This window comes from Gambusia affinis, linkage group LG19 (genome assembly GCF_019740435.1).
Source record: "Gambusia affinis linkage group LG19, SWU_Gaff_1.0, whole genome shotgun sequence".
Classification (NCBI taxonomy): domain Eukaryota; kingdom Metazoa; phylum Chordata; class Actinopteri; order Cyprinodontiformes; family Poeciliidae; genus Gambusia; species Gambusia affinis.
The window spans coordinates 6,005,605-6,028,443 of record NC_057886.1 but is presented as its reverse complement, the minus strand read 5'-3'; the positions used below and the strand labels follow the sequence as shown (position 1 = coordinate 6,028,443).

The 22,839-nt window shown below is 38.5% G+C and overlaps 1 protein-coding gene across 1 annotated transcript in view; it reads left to right on the top strand.

The window, feature by feature from the left end:
* The first annotated feature begins 4,611 nt into the window (after positions 1-4,611).
* The window catches only part of LOC122821957 (meiosis inhibitor protein 1-like), a 28,548-nt gene continuing 10,320 nt past the window's right edge, over positions 4,612-22,839 (top strand). Inside the window, exons 1-10 of the mRNA XM_044100290.1 lie at positions 4,612-5,035; positions 5,179-5,302; positions 7,544-7,591; positions 8,291-8,364; positions 9,187-9,292; positions 14,916-15,125; positions 17,349-17,527; positions 18,530-18,644; positions 19,559-19,678; positions 22,521-22,620. Of these exons, the coding sequence (XP_043956225.1) occupies positions 4,892-5,035; positions 5,179-5,302; positions 7,544-7,591; positions 8,291-8,364; positions 9,187-9,292; positions 14,916-15,125; positions 17,349-17,527; positions 18,530-18,644; positions 19,559-19,678; positions 22,521-22,620 (1,220 nt within the window). The 5' untranslated portion in view covers positions 4,612-4,891. The remainder of the gene's footprint in view (positions 5,036-5,178; positions 5,303-7,543; positions 7,592-8,290; positions 8,365-9,186; positions 9,293-14,915; positions 15,126-17,348; positions 17,528-18,529; positions 18,645-19,558; positions 19,679-22,520; positions 22,621-22,839) is intronic.

The window sequence follows — 22,839 nt, the reverse complement described above, 5'->3', positions numbered from 1 at the left end:
TGTTTGCTGGAGCACATCACATTTGCTGAATTTAACAGACTGAAAAACAATTAGGAATGAGCTTCCTGCTAGACCATTTGTGCGTGTGCTCATTTGCTAGGCTGACACAAACACACACACACACACACACACACTGGGCTGCGTGTTTCCCCACACTGACGTGCCGAGCAGTCTGCTAACAGAGTGGGGGATGGACAGAACTGGTCGTAGCTCATTCTCGCCCCCACACACCTATCAGCAGTTTTCCGCTTTGCTGCTGAGAGGATTCTGTTGTCATGGCGATGACCAAACGGTGGGCTTCATGGGTAATGCAAAAAAAAAAAACAAAAAGAAAAAAAAAACCCTCACACCTCATTTCCTGAAACTCAATGGCCGATATTTAACAACAGATGACAGAAGAGACTAAATAAATAAAAAATTAGAAACGTCAGTGGTGATGTCAGAATTTGAAGGCACTGCTATCGGCTTTTTTTATTGTTTTTTTGCCTCATTTACCTTAAAAGTTAGAGCAAAAATATGCAAAAGGCATTGTTTGTGCTTTTTGTAATGCATAAATTAAGTCCAATGGCAAATATGCCCGCAACATGTACAAAGTAATTGAAAATCAGTCGTGAGTTGGTTTTCTTCCCAGAGGAAAATTAATACCACACATTTAAAAAGATCAGCCTGCCGAGTTAATGTCTCAGTGGTAGGTTTCCTCTCTTTAATCGAAGATAAGTGCATGTCATCCAAAAATTGAGAAAATCACTCTGAGCTTCAGATCAATTCAAAGCATAGATACCATTTTTTTTATATGTTAATAAAATATTTCTAATATATTTTACATTTTAAATGCATTCCAGGCCATATCAGACTTTTATAAAATCCTGGAAGCAAAGACCTTCCCTTCATTTGACCTTCTTATCTCATGGGAAGAATAAAAGGGACAGAGGGATTTAATGTTCCCTTTTTCACATGTGTTGTTTCCCGTTGCATAACAGGATAGCAACACAGAATTTCCCCCACTTTTCTCTTTGTTGGAATGAAAACATTACTCGCCTCCTGCATCCCTGGTTCTTAGGTAGCTGAAAAAATACAAATCTAGCTTTCCATTCCCCCCTTTCTCTCTCTCTCTCTCTCTCACTCTCTTTTTCCAAAGGAGTCTCAGGGCTCTGTCAGGCAAACTTGGATATTTGGGCTCTAGAGCCGCCTGGATCCCGGCCCAGGCTACATCTCAGTATAACAGCAGACAAAAGAAAGATGTTGCTTGCCAGGTTCAATTGGGTTCTCCAGGGGAGGATAATAGAACAGTTTCTTTAGGCTTTCTCTCAACAATGTTCACAGAGGGGGGGAAAAAAAAGAGGGGGTCGAGAAAGTTGCAGGCGGACAAACAGGTGATGCTGATGAAAACGAAACTGGCTTTTCCAGGTCTTACATGCACTGCTGATCGGAGTGTGGGTTGGAGGAAACAGCGCAGGTTGAAGAAAAATGAACTTCACATTCCTGGAATGCTGCAGAGATAACCAGATTTTAGACCTTCTTATACCTCTGAGTTGGCCAGCTGACATCCAGTATGTGTGCTACTTCATTAAGGTGGAGGCAATGTGAAATGTCAGCCAGGGTGAAGATGTGAAAATTAAGAGAAAACCACTGACTGAACTATAAAAAGGAGTCTGTTTTCAAATGAAGCATCAGAAAATCTTCTAAAGTCTACAATCCTCAAAATATATAATGCAAGTGGAATTTAATACACTTTAAGCATAAAAATGAGCAAAATTGGCATAAAATGAATAACTATTTGCTTTTTTCCTCTGGTCAAGCATTGTTGACCAGAGGAGAAAATGACAAGTTATGGCACATGTTTACCTTTGCCTCATAGGGTCCTCCTTTGACGATCCTATGAGAGGAAAGAGATGTGTTGCATTAGGTTACAAAAACTGTTAGCTGATGCAATCATCTTCCCTCATAATTCATTCACTCTGGTAACAGGGTCGCCCATGTGGTGAGAGAAGATACTTTTGGCAAACAACTCATGCAATGTTTTTGCAACCTCTGTGCTGCCTGCTCAGCACTCCTCTCTCCTGGTTTCGGCTCTGGCTCAGCAGCAAGCCCAGCTCCTGTTGCTTCCTGTGTGAAAGCAGCCAAATAGGCCTCAAAAGCGTTGCCAGGTTGTCTGATTATGATATCAAACCACTGCTTGTATTTTACCTCCTTGGTCCTCAAGTGAATTTGTTCCTTTGATGGAATAATGACAACTTGAATGAGTGATCAATGCTAGTACGCTGTGGGGGAAACAAAACAGCTTAAAAAGGCTTACCTGCCATGTTCTGCCTTCTACATTTTGTTTTTTACAACCACCATCTTTAAGCTAAGCAATATATCATAGCATGGCTCACTACCAACTTCTAAACCTTCTCTTTCTCTCTTTTGTCAAAATTCCTCCAAGCACTCTAACTTTATTTGATGCACCTTACTTGTCCAAAGCCAATTGTTTTGGATTTCTTACTGCTGGTACTTGAACTCATCCACTTTATAGCTTGACTATTCCACCTGTCTTCCTCCCATTCAAACCAAATTAATCTGTCTTGCTTTCATTCTCCACTCCTGGCTTTCCTGCATATGCCCCTTAATCTCATTGTAGGTCACAACATCATCTGCAAACAACATAATCCATGGTTTTTCCCGGCTGATGTCATCTGTTACCCTGTGGACTACTGTTGCAAACAAGACGGGGTACACGGTTTGTTCCCATTGTATTTGGGTAATTTATATTCTCCACTGTGTTTTCAAGCATTATGTTGGACTACTTAACGATTCATGACACTACGTTGTAATATAGTTAAAGTTCATAGGGTGTAAGATATCACAACAGATTGTCAAAACTAAAAGTGTCCTTTACATCAATGCAACAAGAAAAGGAGTGGAAACTATTTATACAAGAGTTTCTTAAACTTTATTGAATAAGACCCACTTACTTTACTGCTTGTTTTTTCATTGGTACCATTGTGGTAGACATTTTAAAGCAGCAGTAGCACAGGGCCTGGGCACTTCTTGTCATGTAATGTCATGAAAAATGATTAGCATTCATTGGAAAAATGTTCGATTAAAAAAAACTTAATAGAAGTTGGAATTCAAAGTGGAAAATTCTGAGGTTTACCATTATTCTTGACGGTAATGTCCAACATGGCTACCTTGTAAACTGCAATAGGTGCTGTGAAAAGTATTATATTTGCACTTCATATTATCTTGATATTTCACAGACACATTATTTTATGATCTCATTTCGCAGACATTTTGCTAGTGTACTTGAATGTGCAAGATAAAGAAACATGCCATGCTAACAACTTGTATTGCTAACAGTTAGACTGATGACCATTAACAAATCTCATAGAGTTTGGAAAGTTGAACTGGAAGATGATCAAGATGGGTTTGACATCATCCTGAATATTCAAGCTCCAACTTAGCAGAACAGCATGATTAGGCACAAGCATTTGTCTGTGGTTTGCTCTTGTCCACCTCAGTTCATACAAACTCTTTTTAGGTTTTTATGAAAATATTATTTGCAACTTGTTAAACACAAAACGTCTTTTTGGCTCCACCAGTGGAAGTTGTACGACAGAACGGTGGTCTTAAACATTTCTTCTTTTAACAATTGCCTTATGCTTTGAAACACCAGTTCATTTCCGGTGAGCAATAAAAAATGCAGTACATAAAAACAGAGTTAAATGGAAACTCAAACAAAATAGACTGTCTTTTTTTTCTCTCCAGCTTACAGTCTTTTAATTTGGTGCTTCCAACTTGTTATTGTTATCTGACACTGAATCAGAATAAACATTTCCTGTTTAGGTCATATCTGTTCACCTAAACCTATGTTAACAAGTGAGATTTTCATATATATATATTTTAAAGACTTTCTTCATATTCAGAACAGTATATTTTCTCAGAACTTTGCAGAAATGCCTTTTATGACTTAGAGCAAAAAAATTTAATATCAATTCATAAACTTCTACTAATAGTTTGTGTAATTTTGGCATATTCCTCCTGACTGAAAAGGAGTAAATCAATCAGGTGTGTAGGCTGCCTTGCTCAGAAACATCTTTCAAATGATGTCACAGTTGTCTACCTGACATGCTGGCCAATATAAGCCATGTGTTTGTGTGCATTAAAATAAATTGTGTTGGCTCCCAAGTGGCGTACCAACAGCGTCCTCTACATGGAATGGAGGTTATTAGTATTAGAGAGAGTGGTCCAGAGTAGATCTCTCAGGTCCTTTTCTACATGCCTTATGACTTTCTCTCTCTGCCCCTTTTATATGTGAATGCTGTAATTAAACGTCCATTGTGTCATAAAACCCTTACAGATACACCTATTTCATCAACTCAAATTAATTAAAATCATGTGGGCATCCTATTCAGTAATCTTCCTGTATACACTTCTGAATTTAGAGATAATAAAAGATATGTCACTTGTTATTCTGACATTTAAAGAGTGAAAATAAAGTTTATGATCCTAACTGACCTAAAACAGGAAAAGTTTAGTCTGAGAAACTGATAAAGAAAAACAAATGGTCTGTCATTGTCTGCTGCTGTCAATAAAGTTTTGATTTTCCCGCCATTGTGTTGACAGTTTAAGCTAGCGCGCGAGTGGTGCGTTAGTTTAAGCTAGCTTATTAATTGATGCGTCATTCACTAATTTAACAGGTGTTGGTCGTTTGTAGCGATTTGTTAATAAAACTGAGTGCAAAGAAAAGTGAGCGGGAGTAATTTTGTGTTTGAGAGGCATAATTAACACGAATATTACTTGGTATTAACATTATAGTCTGCGGAGACAACAAACGAGTCTCTTGTTTGTTTCGTCAATCTACCCCTTCTTTTAACATGAGTCATGTAAATTGGTAGGTGAAACAACAACAATGGCGAGCACGGATATTGTTTATGAGCAGGTTCACTTTAGACATGATCCAAAGTGGAGCGTCCGCCTGCGGTCTGCTGAGGGTGGCGAGCTGGTGCTCTGTGTGGCCTGTGCTATTGAAATGATGGAGACCGAAGAAATGGCCGTAAGTATCACGCCGAAACTGACATTTAGCGATATTATGATTTTGTATTCAACTTTTAAGATGCTGATTGCATTTCCACTGGCACGCTGAGCATTTACACGTCCATAGTTGTCTATTTAATGCACTCTACGTGTTTGTTGCAGTCGGTGAGGAAATGTTTTGCCTTGTCGAGTATAAGTGGCATCCTGAAGAGCTCTGCGGGGGCTTTGAGAGAGCTGTTTCGACAGGACCACAGAGTCACTCTGCATTTTATTACCAAGTTATTAGGTGAGGAAAATATGCATCAGCACATTAGAGGGTGAAGAAAGGTATTGGAAGATTGTTCAAGAAACTTAGAATTTATATTTTAAAGGGAGATACGATGATGTAACCCAGTTTATTTCTCACAAGTGGGAAATTTAAGCACTCTACATAACACGAGTAGCAGAAATAAAACGCAGCAGAATTAAAAAAAAAACAGCACCATGTAGATAAAAATATATTTGTCATCTCTCTGAATGACAAGTTGTTTATTCACCTTTGGTGCTTTTTTATTTTGAGTATTCTTAAGCTACAGAACAATACAGTGCCTTGCAAAAGTTTTTATGCCACTTGAACATTTTCATCACACTGCAGCCCACACATCTCAATTGGCTTTTATGTTTTCTTGTGATAGAGAAGTGCTTTCACAGTTAAAGTTTTAAGCACATACATTTTGAAAGGTTGATATTCGACTTCTTAAATATAGTCTATCTGGGCAATCTCATTATGAATACAGTTGACAGTTGTTTTTTTTAAACCTTTGTCCCTTTCATGGGGAAAAATTAGTGAACATGTCAGACCTAAAGTTGTGGAGAAGTGTAAAGCAAGATATGGTTCTAAAATAATATTACAGTTTTATTTATTATTATAAGACTCTCTTTAAATTCTCGGGAATCCATCTGTGAAAAAACATAAAGAAGATGCTCTGGAAAGATTACAGGAAACATTTTGGCCTACATGGGAAATACTAAAGGTGATAGAAAATAACATGGCACATCCCCCTCCTTGAACACACCACGTCCATGGTGAAACACAGTGGTGGTAGAATCATGTTGTGGGTTGTTTTTTTTTCAGCATGGACATGGAGACTGTTTTGAGTTGTTGGGGACGTGGGGGAGAGGTTGAAGCTAAATATACGACAATCCCAGAAGAAAACCTGCTAAAGGTGGTAACACACTTGACACCAATCCTAAAAAAATTATGGTTTCATCAGAGTTTATTAAGGTGTTTTAGAATAGCCTTAAATTATTCCAGAATCTGCATCAAGACTTGAAAGTAGTTGACAGTTATTGAACTTTACCAAGTGGGTCTGGAAAGTCTGGAAAGACTCAATAGATTTACTCAGTAATGCATGTCTCTTCCACTTCCAGTTATGGGAAATATGGGGGGAAAAAAATCAAAGGATATTAATATTTTTGCAAGGTTCTGTTAGAATAAACACTGACTGTTGTGAGCTTTGTACAGAACCTCCCATTGCCACTCACCATCAGTAAGCAGACCTGCTTGTTTTGGACAGCCTAAAGGCTTGTGTGTCTCTGCGTCTCTGGAAATGTCGCTATCACTTCCTGTTAGGTCTTATAACATGAATCAGTTTTTTTGGGGGGGGGGATTTTTTTGTTTTATATTTACTATGCAGACGTCCCCTGTTCTGCACACTCACAGCCAGCTGTTTAATAACACAATGTGTGTGAAAAAATTCACTCTGAGCTTTATTGCGATACTAGAAAAGAAAACTTGTGGCTTTGTTGTGCATTTTGCTGAACGTTGCTGAGCACAATCTTATGTTTTTTTTTTTTTTTCCTGACAGGTGTATTAAATACGAGATCGGAGAAGTGTAGTTGTCTTGTTTTTGGTTTAGATTAAAAATAATTATAACCAGGTTCTCCTTTTCTTGTTTCTTTTGCATATGAATTCAAGTTGTGAGATTTTTACTGAACTTCTAACAGTAATAATGTAAAAATCACACACTAATGTAAGAAGTCCTACTCTAAAACGTAACCAGCTCACTGGTTTAAGTTTTAGGGTTGTTTTTGTGTAGTTTTCTCATGCATACATGATCTCTTGCCTCACACAATCCAAACATGCTGCATGATTTATTAGATTTGAACTGACTGTAAGAGCATTGCTACACTACACCCACACCCACGTAGACTACAGTAAAGTATGGCAAAACTAAAATGACTGAGAAATATTAACATGAAAATAAAATAGAAAAATTATTAATCATAACTGAACGGATAAAATGTGGTACACTTTGTTAAAATAAGATACAGACTTGGAAATTTGTGGACAGCCACCCAGTCCATGTGCAGTTTAAATGATCATCTTCAAATAGTAATCTAAATAACAATTATAAATTGCTAACGAAGGTTAAAAGCAAGCCTGCTTCATTGTGCAAAAGATTACAATGATGGGAAATTATTGTGATTCTCTTTGTAATACTTGTGGAGTTTTGGTTACATTTTTTATGCCCGTCCTGTTTCCCAGGTATGCTTCAGACTGAGGACCCAGTCACGGTGGAAAAGGTTGACCAAGGTGAAGGGATTCCTGTTTATGCTTTGGTTAATATTTTTGTGTGTTTCTCCACATGCACTCGCATACAAACACATCAATATTGCATGTGGACATACACGTTGCACCCACATCTAAACCCCCATAAACATAAGGACAGACTTTATGTCCCACCATGCAGGGTCACCGGCAGTAAATAAGGTGACCTGGCTCTGCTTTTGAATACTTGTTAGAACAATCTGCAGGTAGATATTTGTTCATTTTTGTTTTCGAGAGAGTTGAAGTACATTTTTTCCTTTAAATTCAGTGATTTATGTTGACAGCAGTGTTCACACTTCTCCATACCCGTAAAACCTTTTGAAGATATAGTATTAAAACGACAGATTTTTGCAGTATGAAAATGTTTTTGTAAGAACTAATGCATGAATAATTTCATGGCTGCTGTCCCAGAATGCCTCAGGGACCACTTTATTATAAAAGCTAGTAAAACCGTAATGACTTGATGTTCATTCCCTCTTTCCTCTGACATTTTTAAATTCATTTAACTGAAGACAGCCATGACTGTAACATTAGACGTATTGTTAATGAAATGCTCCAAGCAGATCGAACATCTTGGTGACAGCTGGAAATGTGCAAAAATGTTTAAAGGTCTCTTCACTGCTGTTTATTGAATGAATTCCTCTCTGATTCATGTCCGTGCGTTTGCATGTGTGTGTCAATCAGTGCTGGTTCAGCTGCTCCTTGAGTTTCGGAATGAGCTGCCACTTCACTTTGTTCTGGATGAGCTCCACAAGCAGGTAAGCCAAACACATTTATATTCTTCCAACAATGCGCTGCTACTTATACAGTAAGTGTAAAATATGCAGGGACAGGAACACGCGTCCTAAAGTTTTACACGACACTTCTGGAACTGATATCACATCCACACCAGGCTGCTTAGCAAGCAGAGTTCTTGTCTTCGTCTCGCTGCTGTTGTGTCACCTCAGGGTTGAGGAGATAGTTGAGCAGCATCATTGTGCAAATAGTTAAGTTATTTGTGCTGCTGACGACAGGAAGGTTTAACACCTGGCAGTGTTGGCAGGTCCCATAAATCTTAGGAAAATACATCTTATTAGAAAAATGTTTCACGCGAAGAGCTCCCTCCTTGGACTAGGAATTAGACAATTGTTTCCTTTCTGTCTTATCTGCACTTGATGTAATGTCCTGCCACTCTTGTGTAAAGATTAGCACTTTCAATAAAACAAATGTTTAAATGGAATATGTTTTTCTACTTTAGTGTTGAGGGAATAGAAAAAAAAATGCTCATTAAGGAGATGTAGAGATTTAATGAAAATTTAATATCAGAGAAAAGTAACCAACATAAATGCAAAAGATAATACTTTTTTTTTTTTTTTTTTTAAGGAAAAATCTATCCAAACCCACCTGACCATATCTGAGACATTTAATTGTCCCCCAAACTGCTGGGTGTCACTTTCTGGATGAACTTTCCTCCTTTTGTTTTTGCGGATGTGTTTTATCCAGCCACATTAATGTTTTTAGCAAGAAGAGATTGTTTAAGGCCAGATTAAAGTTGCTATAAATTTGGTGTTATGTTTTTTTCGTTTTCTTATTTTACGTAGCTGAATGGCCAGCTCAGTGCAAAGAGTCTCCTGCCGACGTTCAACTTCCTGGGGAACCTTGTGAAGACGGTGCCCAACGTGGCGCACAGCTTTATTACTCAGTACGGTAAGGCCCTGCAGCTCAATTAGATTGTCCATTTAAAAAAAGGCAAAGGGTTGCAGATAAGAAATTAGTTTTAATAAGATTTTTTGTTCATACTCAAGACTTTAGAATCAATATAGTGAATGACAGAAGTGTAATTATTCCTATTTTTAAAAAACCAATTTGCTGTTAAGGTTGTTGTTTGGTGATAAGATACCAGATGTTGGAGTAAGAATGTGTCAAAGATCTGTCTAATCATAGCATAATGTCTTTACTTTAGCTTTATATGAAAGCTGAAGTAATAAATAAAGTAAAAGCTTTTACTCTATAAGCTACTGTATAAAAGCTACTAGATAAAGTAGTAGCTTTATCTAGCTATCTAGCTACTTTATCTGCCACAACACAAGCTCCCGTTCTGCATCATCAGTGATGCTCAGCAGACCAATAACAGTTCTACATTTGTTTGTTTAATATTCAGCCGTTGTTGGATTATTTGTTTGTATTTCTATGCTAGCAGTAAAACTTTAATCCTTTGGACAAATGTCTCCTGCAGTAGGCTGATGATTTTTTTTCCCCCCGCTAGATTTTCTTTCTGTCTTTAAAAATGCACATGCATGTTGTGCTGATTTAAATTCTGCTCCGCTGTTTCCATGAGTTAATGTTTTACCATTTTACCTTTACTTATCCATGATGCTTTATTTTAATTGAAAACAGACAGGATATATCAAAGACATTCTTGTTGATGATATTATGATGTAATGAAAAATATTCTAATATTTATGCTTCAGGAAAACCAAATAATGCTGCTGTTTCCACATTTGTTACTATCATGTGATATAATGAAAACAACTTAGATACTTGCAACAGAATGTTCTCATACTTGAAGCCCATCTCTCTCTTTATCTTTTTTATCATCATCACTGTCCTGGAGCTTTAGCTTCCTGACCACTGCTGTGAATTAGGTGTAAAAACTGGTCAAATATAGTATTGGCAAACATAATGTGAATGCATAACACCTGAAATATATAGCCTACCCAATATTGATCCCGAGCTCTCCGTTTGCAATATTGCACACTTTGAAATTGCTGTGATGGCTCAATATATTGTCTGGCTCTAAATAATCTCAGGAGATTAAAAAAACGTCTTGGTCTCATTGGTGATGTTCTTATTACTATTATAATTTAAAAAATATTGACCTATCTTCATTTTCTCTGTCTGGTTCAAACTAGAAATTAGATGAAGCCATGAATTGGTTAGACGTGTTTATTTACCACGGTGTCCAAAAGTAGGAAATATCCTCAAGATAATGTACTTTTTGTTTCCAGTGATAAATTATAATTAGCCCCATTTTTCTCAAAACAAAAACTAAGTGAGAGTGGAAAACTAAATTTATCTAACTCTTTTCCTTGCACCTGATTTTGACCACTGACCTCCTGTTGTGGCAAAGAGAAATTTCTCCAACCAGGGTTGTGTAGAGCAGTGGTTCCCCAACCTTTTTATTACAGCGGACCGGGGTGCATGCGCGTTGTGAGGATCGTCGAACGGGGGGGGGGGGGGGGCGCGCGCGCTGTGAGCTGGCGCAAGACTCAACCCTCGGCATCCGGTGTACGACTTTTCAAAATAAAAGCTCCTCCAGACTCCATACATAGAACGGACATATTTTATTAGTTCTTGCGCGGCCCGGTACCAATTGGTCCACGGACCGGTACCGGTCCACGGCCCGGTGGTTGGGGACCACTGGTGTAGAGTATCAACAAACAATGATAACACAATAGTGTTAGGCTTGTAACAGTGGATTTGATGACTCAAGGTTTACTCAACAGGATGCACAATTAAATCACAGAATTACAGAACGGATACACAATTAAATCATTTCTTGCTTTAATGACCTCATAAACTGACCTTTGCAGCTGTTTGGAGTGTGATGATATGAACATTTAGTATTATAATCACTATGTACAAATCTCAATATTATATCAATTTTGTTTAAATTATGCAAAAGTGTTATTACAGGCAGACGTCATTCACTCAATGAAGTCAGCAGGCAAGAAATGCAGGGCAAAGATCAGTGCGACATAGAAACAGGGTACCAAGAGCCAGGCTGAAGAATCCAGCAAGGAGTGAAGGAGAAAAATGTTAAATACTAGGATCTTGATTATGAGGCAAATTAGGAGATAATGGGCCAGTGCTAATTAGAAAGAGGGTGCAGCTGTGAGGAGAGAGCAGAAGGCAGACTGAGGGAGAGAGAGAGATGGTACAGAGAAGCTAGGACATAAATTGAAAAGGCATAAAGAATAATTAAACACAACAGATTAAACCTAAATGAATAAACAACTAAGAAAAAGTAAAGAGAGAAACTAAGAACAAGAAAGTGAAAAAGCAAACACCGAAGAACCAAAACAACAACTTATTTTATTTTCCATTGGTTGCTAAGCAGCCACAAGTTATCAACCACTCATCTCCTCCTGTGTACAGTACAGACATGTTCAAAAAGCCTTCCTTGAGAAACTTTAAAGTCTGGATTATAGCCACTCATCTGTGATTACTTTATTACTAAACCTCGGAAATGTTATTATGGTAATCAGTAACATTTTGCTGCCAAAATGTAAAAAAAAAAAAAAAAAAAGCTACATTTTATTCATCTAACTTTCCTATGCGATACATTGTTAGATCCAGAGCTAGAAGATAGAGTACAGTATTGAGAGCGAGAGAGAAAGTATTGCACCTGGCCACCCTTGCCTGACATAACAGTGATTAAATCTCTGATTCAACCAGTTACACAACCTCTGTCTGCTAATGGATCAGTTGTCAGGGGGCATTGTTAGCCGGGTTCAGGCTTGTGGATGTTGTGAGGTGTTTCGTCATGGCCGACTGCTCGTCTTTACACTTACGAACAAAAGTAAGACCTATTCCAAAACACTGGCATTAGAGCCATTATGTTTTCCGTTTTGTGACCACCTTCTGTCTGTATTCCTAAGCAGACACAGGTAGGACTGCTTTGCTAAGTTGCTGATGTTAGATGTGGGCTGCCATTATTGACTGTGTGTATCTGTCTGCGGCCTGTCACTCAACACGTCTCTGTGGGCCTGTTTGGGCTAACGACAGCAGCGAGGCAACGACAACAGAAGCCCAGCGCTCCCAGCAGATTTCATCCTTTTTCCGACGCTCCGTCTGCCTCCCAGCCTGTAAAATTAACTCTGTCTTCTGGCTCTGATGTCGTTCCTCTTCTGTGTAGCTGGTGGAGTCGTTTGAGATTGAGGAAAATAAACAGAGATCCTACAGAAAGAACAAAAATTGATTTCAGGATATATTTGAATACAGACCCACAAATATAGAAAGTGCATATATCCTTTCCTACAGTCTCTTGTTATTCCAGATGACACATTAGAAGCCAGCCCTCCTTAAGGATGTCTTCAATAACTCTCTCTATTTATTCCTAAAAATAAGCTAAAGGGACTGCAAAAAAAAAAAAAAAAATGGACTATTGAAGTGCACATAATTGAATGGAGATTAATAAAAAACTGATTAAAGCTGTAAAAAGATGAAGGGAAAATGAGATGGAAGAGAACAGACGAGATCAAGATGAGCTTTTTATTTTTTTTCTTTCTTGGAGCTACGGATTATCAAAGATTCAAATTTCACAGGCTTGTGGATGAAATACTCCAGATCAGTGAAGGACACACAAGCACAAATATCAAATATGGTTTTAATTGAGAAGAGCAACAAAAGGGGGTTCAAAATTATATTACATTTAAAATGTGTGTTTTATACAGTAGATTTGCGCTGCTCACAGAGCTCTTATCTAAATGAGGATTTCTCTCAATTTCCCTTAAACATCTCAGCAAATACTTATTTGTTTTTGGACGTATTGAAAACCGAATAACCTCAACAATAACATTTTTACATCGACATAAAACACTGCAACAGTGCAAAACTTCAAATCTACATACACTTAAATCTGTTTCTTTGCTCCATAAATATTCGCTTAGCAGCTCTGTTTGATGCAGCTTATTCAGAGGGGTGAAATGAGTTTACTTTGTAGTTTTGCTTGTGTCATCAGCCCTCCTCCCCTACAGTAAGATCATTAAGGCACATTCTAAAAGAGCAAGCCCTCCAGCTTGGGAATTGCTGGTATTTACACTAGAAGTTGAGAGTTCAAAAGCCTCGTGGAGCGTCAGAGAAGGGTCCAATTAAATATTCTGCGGTGATTTGTACACAACAATAAAGCGGCACCTTTGAAAGTGGCTCTCTAGGGTAATGGAGTGATATTTCAGAGCACAGCTTGGCAGCAAAGCATGGAAATTAACCTTTGCTTCCTCTGTTGACAAAGGCAAAATAAAGTCATTTGTTTATCCTTTCATGTTGTGCCGACAGCTGTTTATTTGTTGTGGAGCGTACTTTTTGAACAGCAGTGTATTACTGTCCTCTTTCTAAAGGTTTCACCCGCTCTGTCTATATACTCCCTCTTCCTCCCTCTTAATGCCTGGCTCTCATCTTTGCTGCCTCATATTTCTTAGTTTAATCAAACATGTCCTCTCCAGGCTCACTTGGAGTTTGATCTTCTTGACAGAGCAGCTGGCTTTCAGCTCCGCTCTTTGGCTCTGTCATCTCTTTCTTTCTTGTTTGCTACTTGCAGAGTCTGTGTTGACGTCTTCCACCTCTCTCTGCGCCTGCATGGATGATGTCTCTGTCCGCTGCCTTTGCTTGTTCTTTTTGGGAGTCTGAAAGGCTGCCTTTTCTGGCAGCCAGCATACCTGGAAGTTGTGATCCGAAAAGACTCCCAGTCTGGTAGAGATGGAGGGCTTCATACCTGTTCTACCCTCTCTCTCTATCCTGTCTGCTTTTTCAGTTTGTCTTTAAGAGAAGTTTTATTCCCGGTATTTGATCCTTGCCTTTTTGTAGTAATATTAAAAGTATTATTATAGTTCCTCCTTCATGCTGGAGTCTTTACACAATGTCCAAGACTCGGTATTAAGACCTACATACAACAAATGGTTGAGAAAACGGTAACTTGGAAGCTCTGCTTTGTGACTGGTGCATCCTCAGTCTGAGTGTTGGCCGTAAATGTTGTTAGAGAGGCAGCGCATGCAGTCACAGCCACATGCTCTGTCAGCACTATCACTAATCTCCTAAAGAGTTTTCTGCAGATAGCCAAAGGAAGCAGCACTAAAGCAGATGGCTTGTGTGTTAACTGTGGGACAGCGTAAAGATCATCAAGCTAATCTACTTTGAAACATAATATTTACAAGCGTTTCTCTCAGTTTTCTGATTCGTATCTGTGAACCACTCTTCAACAGGCACGTTTTGTACCGTAAAATATTATGTAACTTGTTCGTTACATTTGTAACACAACAAATGCAAATCTGATGCACAACTCTGTAGTATGGTGTAGATTTTCATCAGGACAGGTCATTAGCAATAACAGAATATGCGGTGAAATCAGAACTAAAAGACAAAGTATAGAAGCTGGTTTTTAAGAAATCTATAAAATGATTACCAGTCTGTCTAGCTTAGCAAAGACAGGTTGTTCTACAGGTTAGCGCTACCATTGAGAAAGCTTGGAAATACAACTACGAGATTTGACTGACTTCACTCTTTTTGCAGTTTTGTCAATTACTTTTAACAGTTTTTTTCCGTTGTTCATTAGTTCCCCTGCTGGATCACCTGTGCTCAGCTTTGGCATATCCGGACGAAGCACTGAAGACTTCAGTAGTGCATGTTTGGCTGCAGCTGATGCAGACATCAGGAGACGCCGGGGCACAGGACCTGCCCATTGCCACTAGGGACAGATTATGCACCCTGCTGCTGCAGACGTTTAGCAATGCTAGCTCAGCGCAGCTCATTAAAAACTGTGCAGGTGAGAAAATATTCACACTTCTTGAACACACGTTAGTAGTTCTCTGAGGTTTACGTTCACACATGTTGGACATTATTTTTAGGGTAGAATGCTGATAATTACTCCTAATAATTGTTTTAATAATATTCAGAAACAATAATTAGATGCTTGAGGTTATTGTGAATTCTCTGTTTTTTTATTGCCTTCAACAACCTTCTAAGCTTAAAGGACTTGGTAGAGTAATTTTAATCGGTTTGTGTATCAGGATGGGTCAGGGTTTAGAGCGTATTTAACAAGCTTTTATAGGGTAAAGGTATAGCTTTAGGGGCTGCACAGTGGTGCAGTTGGTAGAGCTGTTGCCTTGCAGCAAGAAGGTCCTGGGTTCGATTCCCGGCCCGGGGTCTTTCTGCATGGAGTTTGCATGTTCTCCCTGTGCATGGTGGGTTCTCTCCGGGTTCTCCGGCTTCCTCCCACAGTTCAAAAACATGACTGTCAGGTTAATTGGTCTCTCTAAATTCTCCCTAGGTGTGAGTGTGTGTGTGTGAATGGTTGTGTGTCCTGTGTGTCTCTGTGTTGCCCTGCAACAGACTGGCAACCTGTCCAGGGTGAACCCCACCTCTCGCCCAGAACGTGGCTGGGGATTGAAACCAGCAACCCTCCCGACCCCATTAGGGACAAGGGTGAATAGAAAATAGATTTTCCAGTTTTCCAGCGATTAGTCAGCGACAAAGTTCAATGGTGGAGGGTAGGAATTGTAAATCTGGCCTGACACCTGCTGAAGGAGAAGGATTTTTATCTTCTGATGCTCAAGGTAAGACCCAGAAAAGTTTAGTCCAGGACCCAACGGGACCTCAGGTAAGCAATCTGGATTATCTGAGGACATTACACAACGAGAGCTTGATTATCGCAACAAAGGCGAACAATCAGGCGCCAGGGGAGACCTGCTGCGGTTTTGATGGGATGATTAGACTGAGGTGAGTTAAAAGCACAGCCTGGCTCTTCTAGAGAATTAGAAACACAGGAGTAGGAGCCAGGAAGAGAGAAAGAGGTGAGCACAGAAAACACAAGATCATGATAAGCAGCTGGCTTGTCATGATCTTCAAACAAAAAGTTAGAATTTTGAATTGTTCATCATTCATTCTGTTTGAATGATCTTCAAACAAAAAATCGACATCTTCAAACTCCACTGAAATCTGGGTCCTTCATATGGACACACTATACGCCTTCTGGGGAAAAAAAAGCTTTGAGATCGGACAAGACTTAAGTTGAGCAATTTAGTTGCTATGGTAGAAATGCTAGGTAGGGGGAGGAATGTGTAGCAGCAGGCTAACACCAGGCCTCTGGAATGAACTTCATAAATTCAATCCAATTACAAATTGCTTTGCCTAAAAGCTATTTCATGGCAAGCAAATCATCCAATTTAATGAACTCGGATCAAATATCCAGACAAAAAGACCTTCTGGGTGGCAACAAAAAGCTTCAAGTCAAGGTCTAATTTGCTCATGGATATTTAACCAGACCTACGCTTATATTCAGTAAATTAGAGTATCATTGAAATGTTAATTAATTTCAGCAACTCTGTCCACTCAGTGAAACATATAGATTTATTACACACAGACTGATGTTTTCAAACCTTTATTTCTGTTAGTTATGCTTTCCCTCTTATACCTAATGAAAACATGACATTTAATATACGTCAGATCAATAAAAAATGAACGGAAATTTGAGCTTAGTGAAAAGTAGGTTTAATACCTGCTTTAATGTCATTTTCAAATGCTATTATTTATCTGACAATCAAGCCACATGGAAATGCATATTCTGATGTAAGTGCACTCAAGTTTTGTTCCCATAAGACAAAAAAAAAACACAAAGTGAAGTCAATTCTTGTATCAAAATCAATGCAGCCGTTTGCATTATGGAAAACTCAGGATTTAAACTTTGAATTAAAACTCTATTTATGGATCTGGTCACAGCAGATGATGCAATAATTTTTCTTCAGAGTTCATGAGCATTCCTCTAGTTTGAAGTGTTAATGCTAACTCTTTAGTTTCAGGGTTAGGAATGTGTTCGTCATCAGTCCAACTGAGATGCTTTGATTTATATGTCTAACATGGCCTGTTTGTGAAATGGTGTGTAGATTAAATAGTTTATCAGAGTTTACGGACTTTGGGATGTGTTTTGAGTGATAATTTCTCATACTTTTGAAGCATGTCGTCAGAGTCCGTTGTATCCTTCGTCTGTTAGGCCTGCTCTGGCAGCTGGTCAAGTATGAAGAAGCCGTGTCGGTTCTGATGAGCAGCTCAGGCGGTCCGCTCATGTGCGACGCGAATGAGGACATCCTCGCCAACAACAGCCAGTCCCTCATCCAAGACCAAGAGCAACAGCCTGCTGACCACAGCCTACTGCCTCTCCTGTTGAAAAAGGTCTGTCTAAACATCCTGCTCCCACTCCCAAGACCTGAGCTCTAACACTGACTATCGTCATAACAACAAGCTCTAATCCTGGATTAATGCTCCTTTGACCAGGGGTTCAGTTTGGGCTTTAGCCTACACAAATATTTGTGCTTCACGTCTGGGAAATCGATGTGTAGATTATATTTGGGTGGATGTTCTCAGTGGTCGCTCACAGTTCATGTCGTCAGCCGGTAACCTTCAACCACCATTGTTTTGTACGTTTCGTGTAAATCATGTCTCTCATATTAAATGAATATTCCTATAACAACACAAGTAATCCTACTAAATATACTGTGACTTCATTCTTCCACCTCCTACGTCAGCAGCGGTCAGATAATAAACTGTGTAAAACTAATGGGATGAACCCTACATGTCATCCCCCCCCTTCAAATCGGCTTGTGAGCTGCTGTTTGGAAACCTTCATTTCAGCATTTATGACTATAAAAATCACCAAAAGTCGCAAAATGAAAAGCTGACTCATCAGAAGTGAATGGTTTCTGCAGCTATGCCACGTTGTTGATTCATTTTCAAACTACCAGGAGACTCGGGGCTTCTGTGCAGCTTTACAAAGTGTATAAATGGAGTTTGCTTTCATATTCTCCAGATGACTCTCCAGGGTGAATGTGTAAGAAGAAAAACGAGTTGATTCTATTTTCTGAAGGATATAAAATTTCTTAACGTAAACTCTGTAAGTGATGAGTCATTTTCACTCTAATTATAAGTAATTAATGCAGTAATAAACACTTATTACTTAAGAACTTCTTTTTTAATTAATGGAATATGCTAAGGAGGGGGTCATTTCCTCCTTAGCTGGACATGTTTTTTAATGTTAGTCAATGTTTTACAGCTGGCATTAAAACGCTGAATCTGGTTTAATGTTGATTTATTTAATCTACAGCAACTCAAAATGTACATGTAAAAAAAAAAAAGGTCATACCTGATGGATCCCAATGAAAACATTTCACTTTCCAGTTGCTGCTGAGCGGTGACGAGGCGCTGCAAGTGACCAGTGCGAAGTGCATCGCTGCCATTTTGGTTCATTCTCCCAGTCAGTACTGCGCTCTCTTCATCAAGGCTGATTTACCAGGTGACACACAGCCACACTAGACATGAAACCAGCCATTCGGATGTTTTAGATATTCAGTCCTTCTTGCGAAAGGTTCACGCTGATCTCGTGTTTATTTTATCAAAGATGAAGAAAATCAAATTTAAGGTTGATTTAAGGAAAGTAAACCTTGTTTGTTTTACTTATGGAAAAGCAAATAAAGCAAACATCATATGCTTGCTACTGATGACATTTGAAGCTATTTTCAGAAACTTGTGATCTGCTTTTGGGACAAACTTGATTGGACGACTCGACCTGTGCAAGTTTGCAGGGGTTTTGAATGTCCTTCTCCATGAACTGGTTTCCATACAGTTGAATTGATCGTTTTATATTAAAATTTAAGCCAGACTCTAAAGTTGCTAGGTTTTTCTTTCCGAAGACCTTAGGCAGCTCTTTTGATCTCCACATTGCGCTCACCGTCACCTCAGCTGATAAGAGCAAACAGAACCAAATGTCAGAGTTGAACCTGTAGGAGGTCTCAGTTAAAGCGCTGAGTAAGGCTTTTCCTGTCACTTGCATCCTTATGAGCTTTTAGCCACTGAAGAAAAATGTAGCGGGGTTCTAATGTTACATTTAGCAAAATGTTTTGAAAATTATTCAACTTTATTTGTTTAGTTATATTGAAACGGACATTAAATATCTGTAGGTCCAAACAAGCAAATTTTGAAGCTGTATGCTTTTTGATTTGTCTCCCAATTCGTTCTTGTTTTTCTTTTACTTTTCCAGGTATGTTTTGCTAAATAGGCTGGTTAAGATTGCAGCTTTTTATTTATTTTTTGCATACCTTACATACAAACATTGTCGGAAGACGTCTTTATGAACTCAGTCGGGTGAACGGTTTTACAGAGTCGCAGAGTGACTGTACGTTTGGTTTATTGTGCCTCCGTCTCTCTCAGGTTTTCTCTTTGACCGTCTGGCCAGCAGCAGCAGTGAGATGCTGCTGTGGTCCATCTACAGCTGTTTGGTGTTGCTGACTGAGGAGCCGCTTTTCTTCTCCCAGTGCCACTCCGTATACGGTGAGACCCCAGACTCAGAACTGTGGAAACCCCAAGTTTACATACACAGAATAAAATAAAAATAAAAAAAAACACATCTACTTTTTTTCCTCACTGTCTGAAGTTGAATCGGAACAAACTTTTCTTGTTGTGGTATTTAGCAAATAGAAATAATTTTGGTCATTTTAAATGGCTTAAAACAAGATGTGTGGTTTGATTTAACTTCAAATTGTAAGAATAAAATATGGATGTGTCTTTTTATTCCATGTATGCAAACTAATGATTCCAGCTGCGTACATATTTACTATGAACACGTTTTTCTCCCACAGAAGTGAAGCTCGGCGCGCTTTGAAATTTGATCCCTTTTCTTTGCACTGATTCATGACCTCATTAAAACGAGATGACAGGGCTTTTTCATATTTTAGCTTCACTTCTGATCATTGTTCTTTTGTCTGTCGGATGAGAGAGAGTTTAAACGGATTAAAAACCAGTTTTCAGTTTTGTGTTTAATCACTATGTTTGCATATCTAAAAATAACTGACGATTGATCACTGACGGAGATACGGGCCATTAAAAGCTCGTGCAGAATCGTGTCGCTTTGTGAATTTTTTTTTTGATTGACAAAAAGTTTTAGTAAATTCCCCAATGTGGGGAATTGTGTCTATTCAGACGGATGTTGTTAAAATATTTTAAAAAATGTGTCTTAAATGTAGCTTTGCAGTGAAAAGAAACTGTTATTAAGTGTATCTTTGCAAAAATGGTAACACAGTTGATTGATTTAATTATTCTATTCGTTTCCAAACTTGTTTTGAAGTTGAGTTTTATGATTTTCCCATATTTTTATCACACCTGCTTTCATCTTACAAACAAGACCCCACCTCAGAGTTAGCTTTATTCTTCCCTTTTTAGCCATCAGGTAATTACATCTGTAATTTTAGCACATCTGTAGTTTCACTTAATTGTACTTTAAATAATCTTATTTATGTATTCTGTTTTATTCCCATTTAAAAGGAGTGTTTATTCTAATTATTCGATTTAAATACCAATTTTTGTATTTATTTTTTCCTTTTTTGATTGTGATGTCTGTTGTAAGCTTCTTATCAGATTGTAGGATCTGTGGCTTCTTAAAATTTTGAAGTCTATCTCTTGTGTTTCCTTATCAACACAACTGCCTTTCCTTTGTCCTTCAGAGAATCATGACAGACCTGTGAAGTTGACAGGTTTGTCCTTCAGTGCGACCTTTGTTATCTTGCCTGAAGCTCTTTGAGTTGATTGACTGGAACAGTTTACCAGCCACTTGCAACTGTAAAATGCAACCTGTTGCAATTTAAGAAAACCTAATTTCTTAGCAGCAGTGACCAGCATCCATCCATTTGTCCATTTTCATGAATCCTACATTGTATGAAAGTGTAAATTCGATGATTACATTAGATCTAGTCCAGTGGAGTGTAAACATCGGCAAATTTAAGCTATAGGCGGGCCATAAAATTCATTACATTCAAAATTAGTTTGTGATTATTTTTTATTTTATTTTATTTTTGTATTTATTTCACCAGGTGAGTTATTAAAAACAAAGGTCAGAATAGTGACGTTCTTATAACGGCACGCAAAGTATCTTCAAGTTCAGCTGTTGTGTGTTTCTTAATGTTACATATGTGTATGTTCATGACCTTTTGTGCTCTTCATGGGGAATTAAAGTAGAAAAAGAGCATTGGCATTGCATGAAACCATACAATGCCCTTGGCAGGTAGATTTCAACACTTGCATTGCTGAAAGCATATGTTAAACATTGAAGTGTGAAAAGTAATCATTTTAAGAGCAGCTTATTACATAATGCATATATAACACTTTGTACTTTTTGTGCTGTGACAGGGGTAGGAAAGGATTTCCCTCTTAGTTTGGCCCTTTGTGCTTTTGCATCTCTTTAGTGTCTTCCAGAGGGCAAAGTTTAAAACATACAAGGGTGAGAGGTTCTTTAATAATGTTTTTTTTTTTTGCCCTCATTATGTTGTGTGATAGTAAGAAAGCAGAGGACAATCAGTTCCTATAGCTCTACTTTTCGTACAGAGGGTCTGGGCACTCTGCTATTGAGAAACAATTTCTTCCTGGAGGCGTAGCCTCTCTGCCCATGACGTATGTGATGCTCATACATTACATACTGTGAAATTTCCTGCACTGTGAACAACCATCCTCCACTGCGAAGAGAGAATTGGCAAGCAGAACAAAATGGCTGTTGATGTTAATTCAGTATTTGGAAGCACGGTGAACTTGGACCGAACGGCTTTGTTCATTTCCTCTGCTGGCATTGCTAAAACTTCAGGCAGACTAGAATTTTAAAACGGTGAAGATCAAGGTCATCTATAACAACTTCTCCTGTTCGCCCAGTAGAACTTCCACCGGAGAGAATCAGAGTGAATGGGAGAAATCTCAAACTGAGCTTTGAAGGGAGATGAGAATCGAGCGCAGGAAAGCTAGCGGACATACAGATACTTTTTCTTCATGTGACCCTTTCAAACAAAGTGTCATCTCCACTCATGGAAAAAAAAAATCCCTGCATGCGTAATATCTGCCTATCCACTTCTTGATATTATACTGATATTAGATTCTGTTGCTAGATCAGTAAGAAAATGAGCTCATTACTGCAGCGTCCATGTAGCAGTAAATTAGAAACACGGCTCATTGCCGCTGTGTAAAACGAAAGAAAACGAGGGTCGCTTTCTGGGTGCATAATTTCTGCTATTATTTAAGGCTTTGTCACATATTTTAATGTAGGAAGTTATTGTAGTTGATGGTGTGTAACATGTACAATGTCAAAACACTTGAGCAAGATGCTGCTGTTGTTTGGTTTGTGTTTGTGTGCTAGGCATCGAGTCCCTGGTGCGCAGTCTTAAGGAGGCTTTGCAGCTGAGCAATCTGGAAGCACCGAAACAAGGTTTTCTGCTCCTCACTGAAATACTTGAAAGGTGCGCCTTTTACGTTATTGTGACATGAATTTTGGATTTTGGTTACCAAAAATACAGCTCCAAAAGTTATTGATGTGTTTAACTGTAGTTAAATCAGTATGTTTTATCACATAACAATATGTTATCCATTTAATTAGGTGTCTTTTTATTGCCTGAATCAATTCAAGGTAGGTCAAAAAAATTTTTTTAGCTAAAAATAGGAAAGTATAGAAGCTTGGT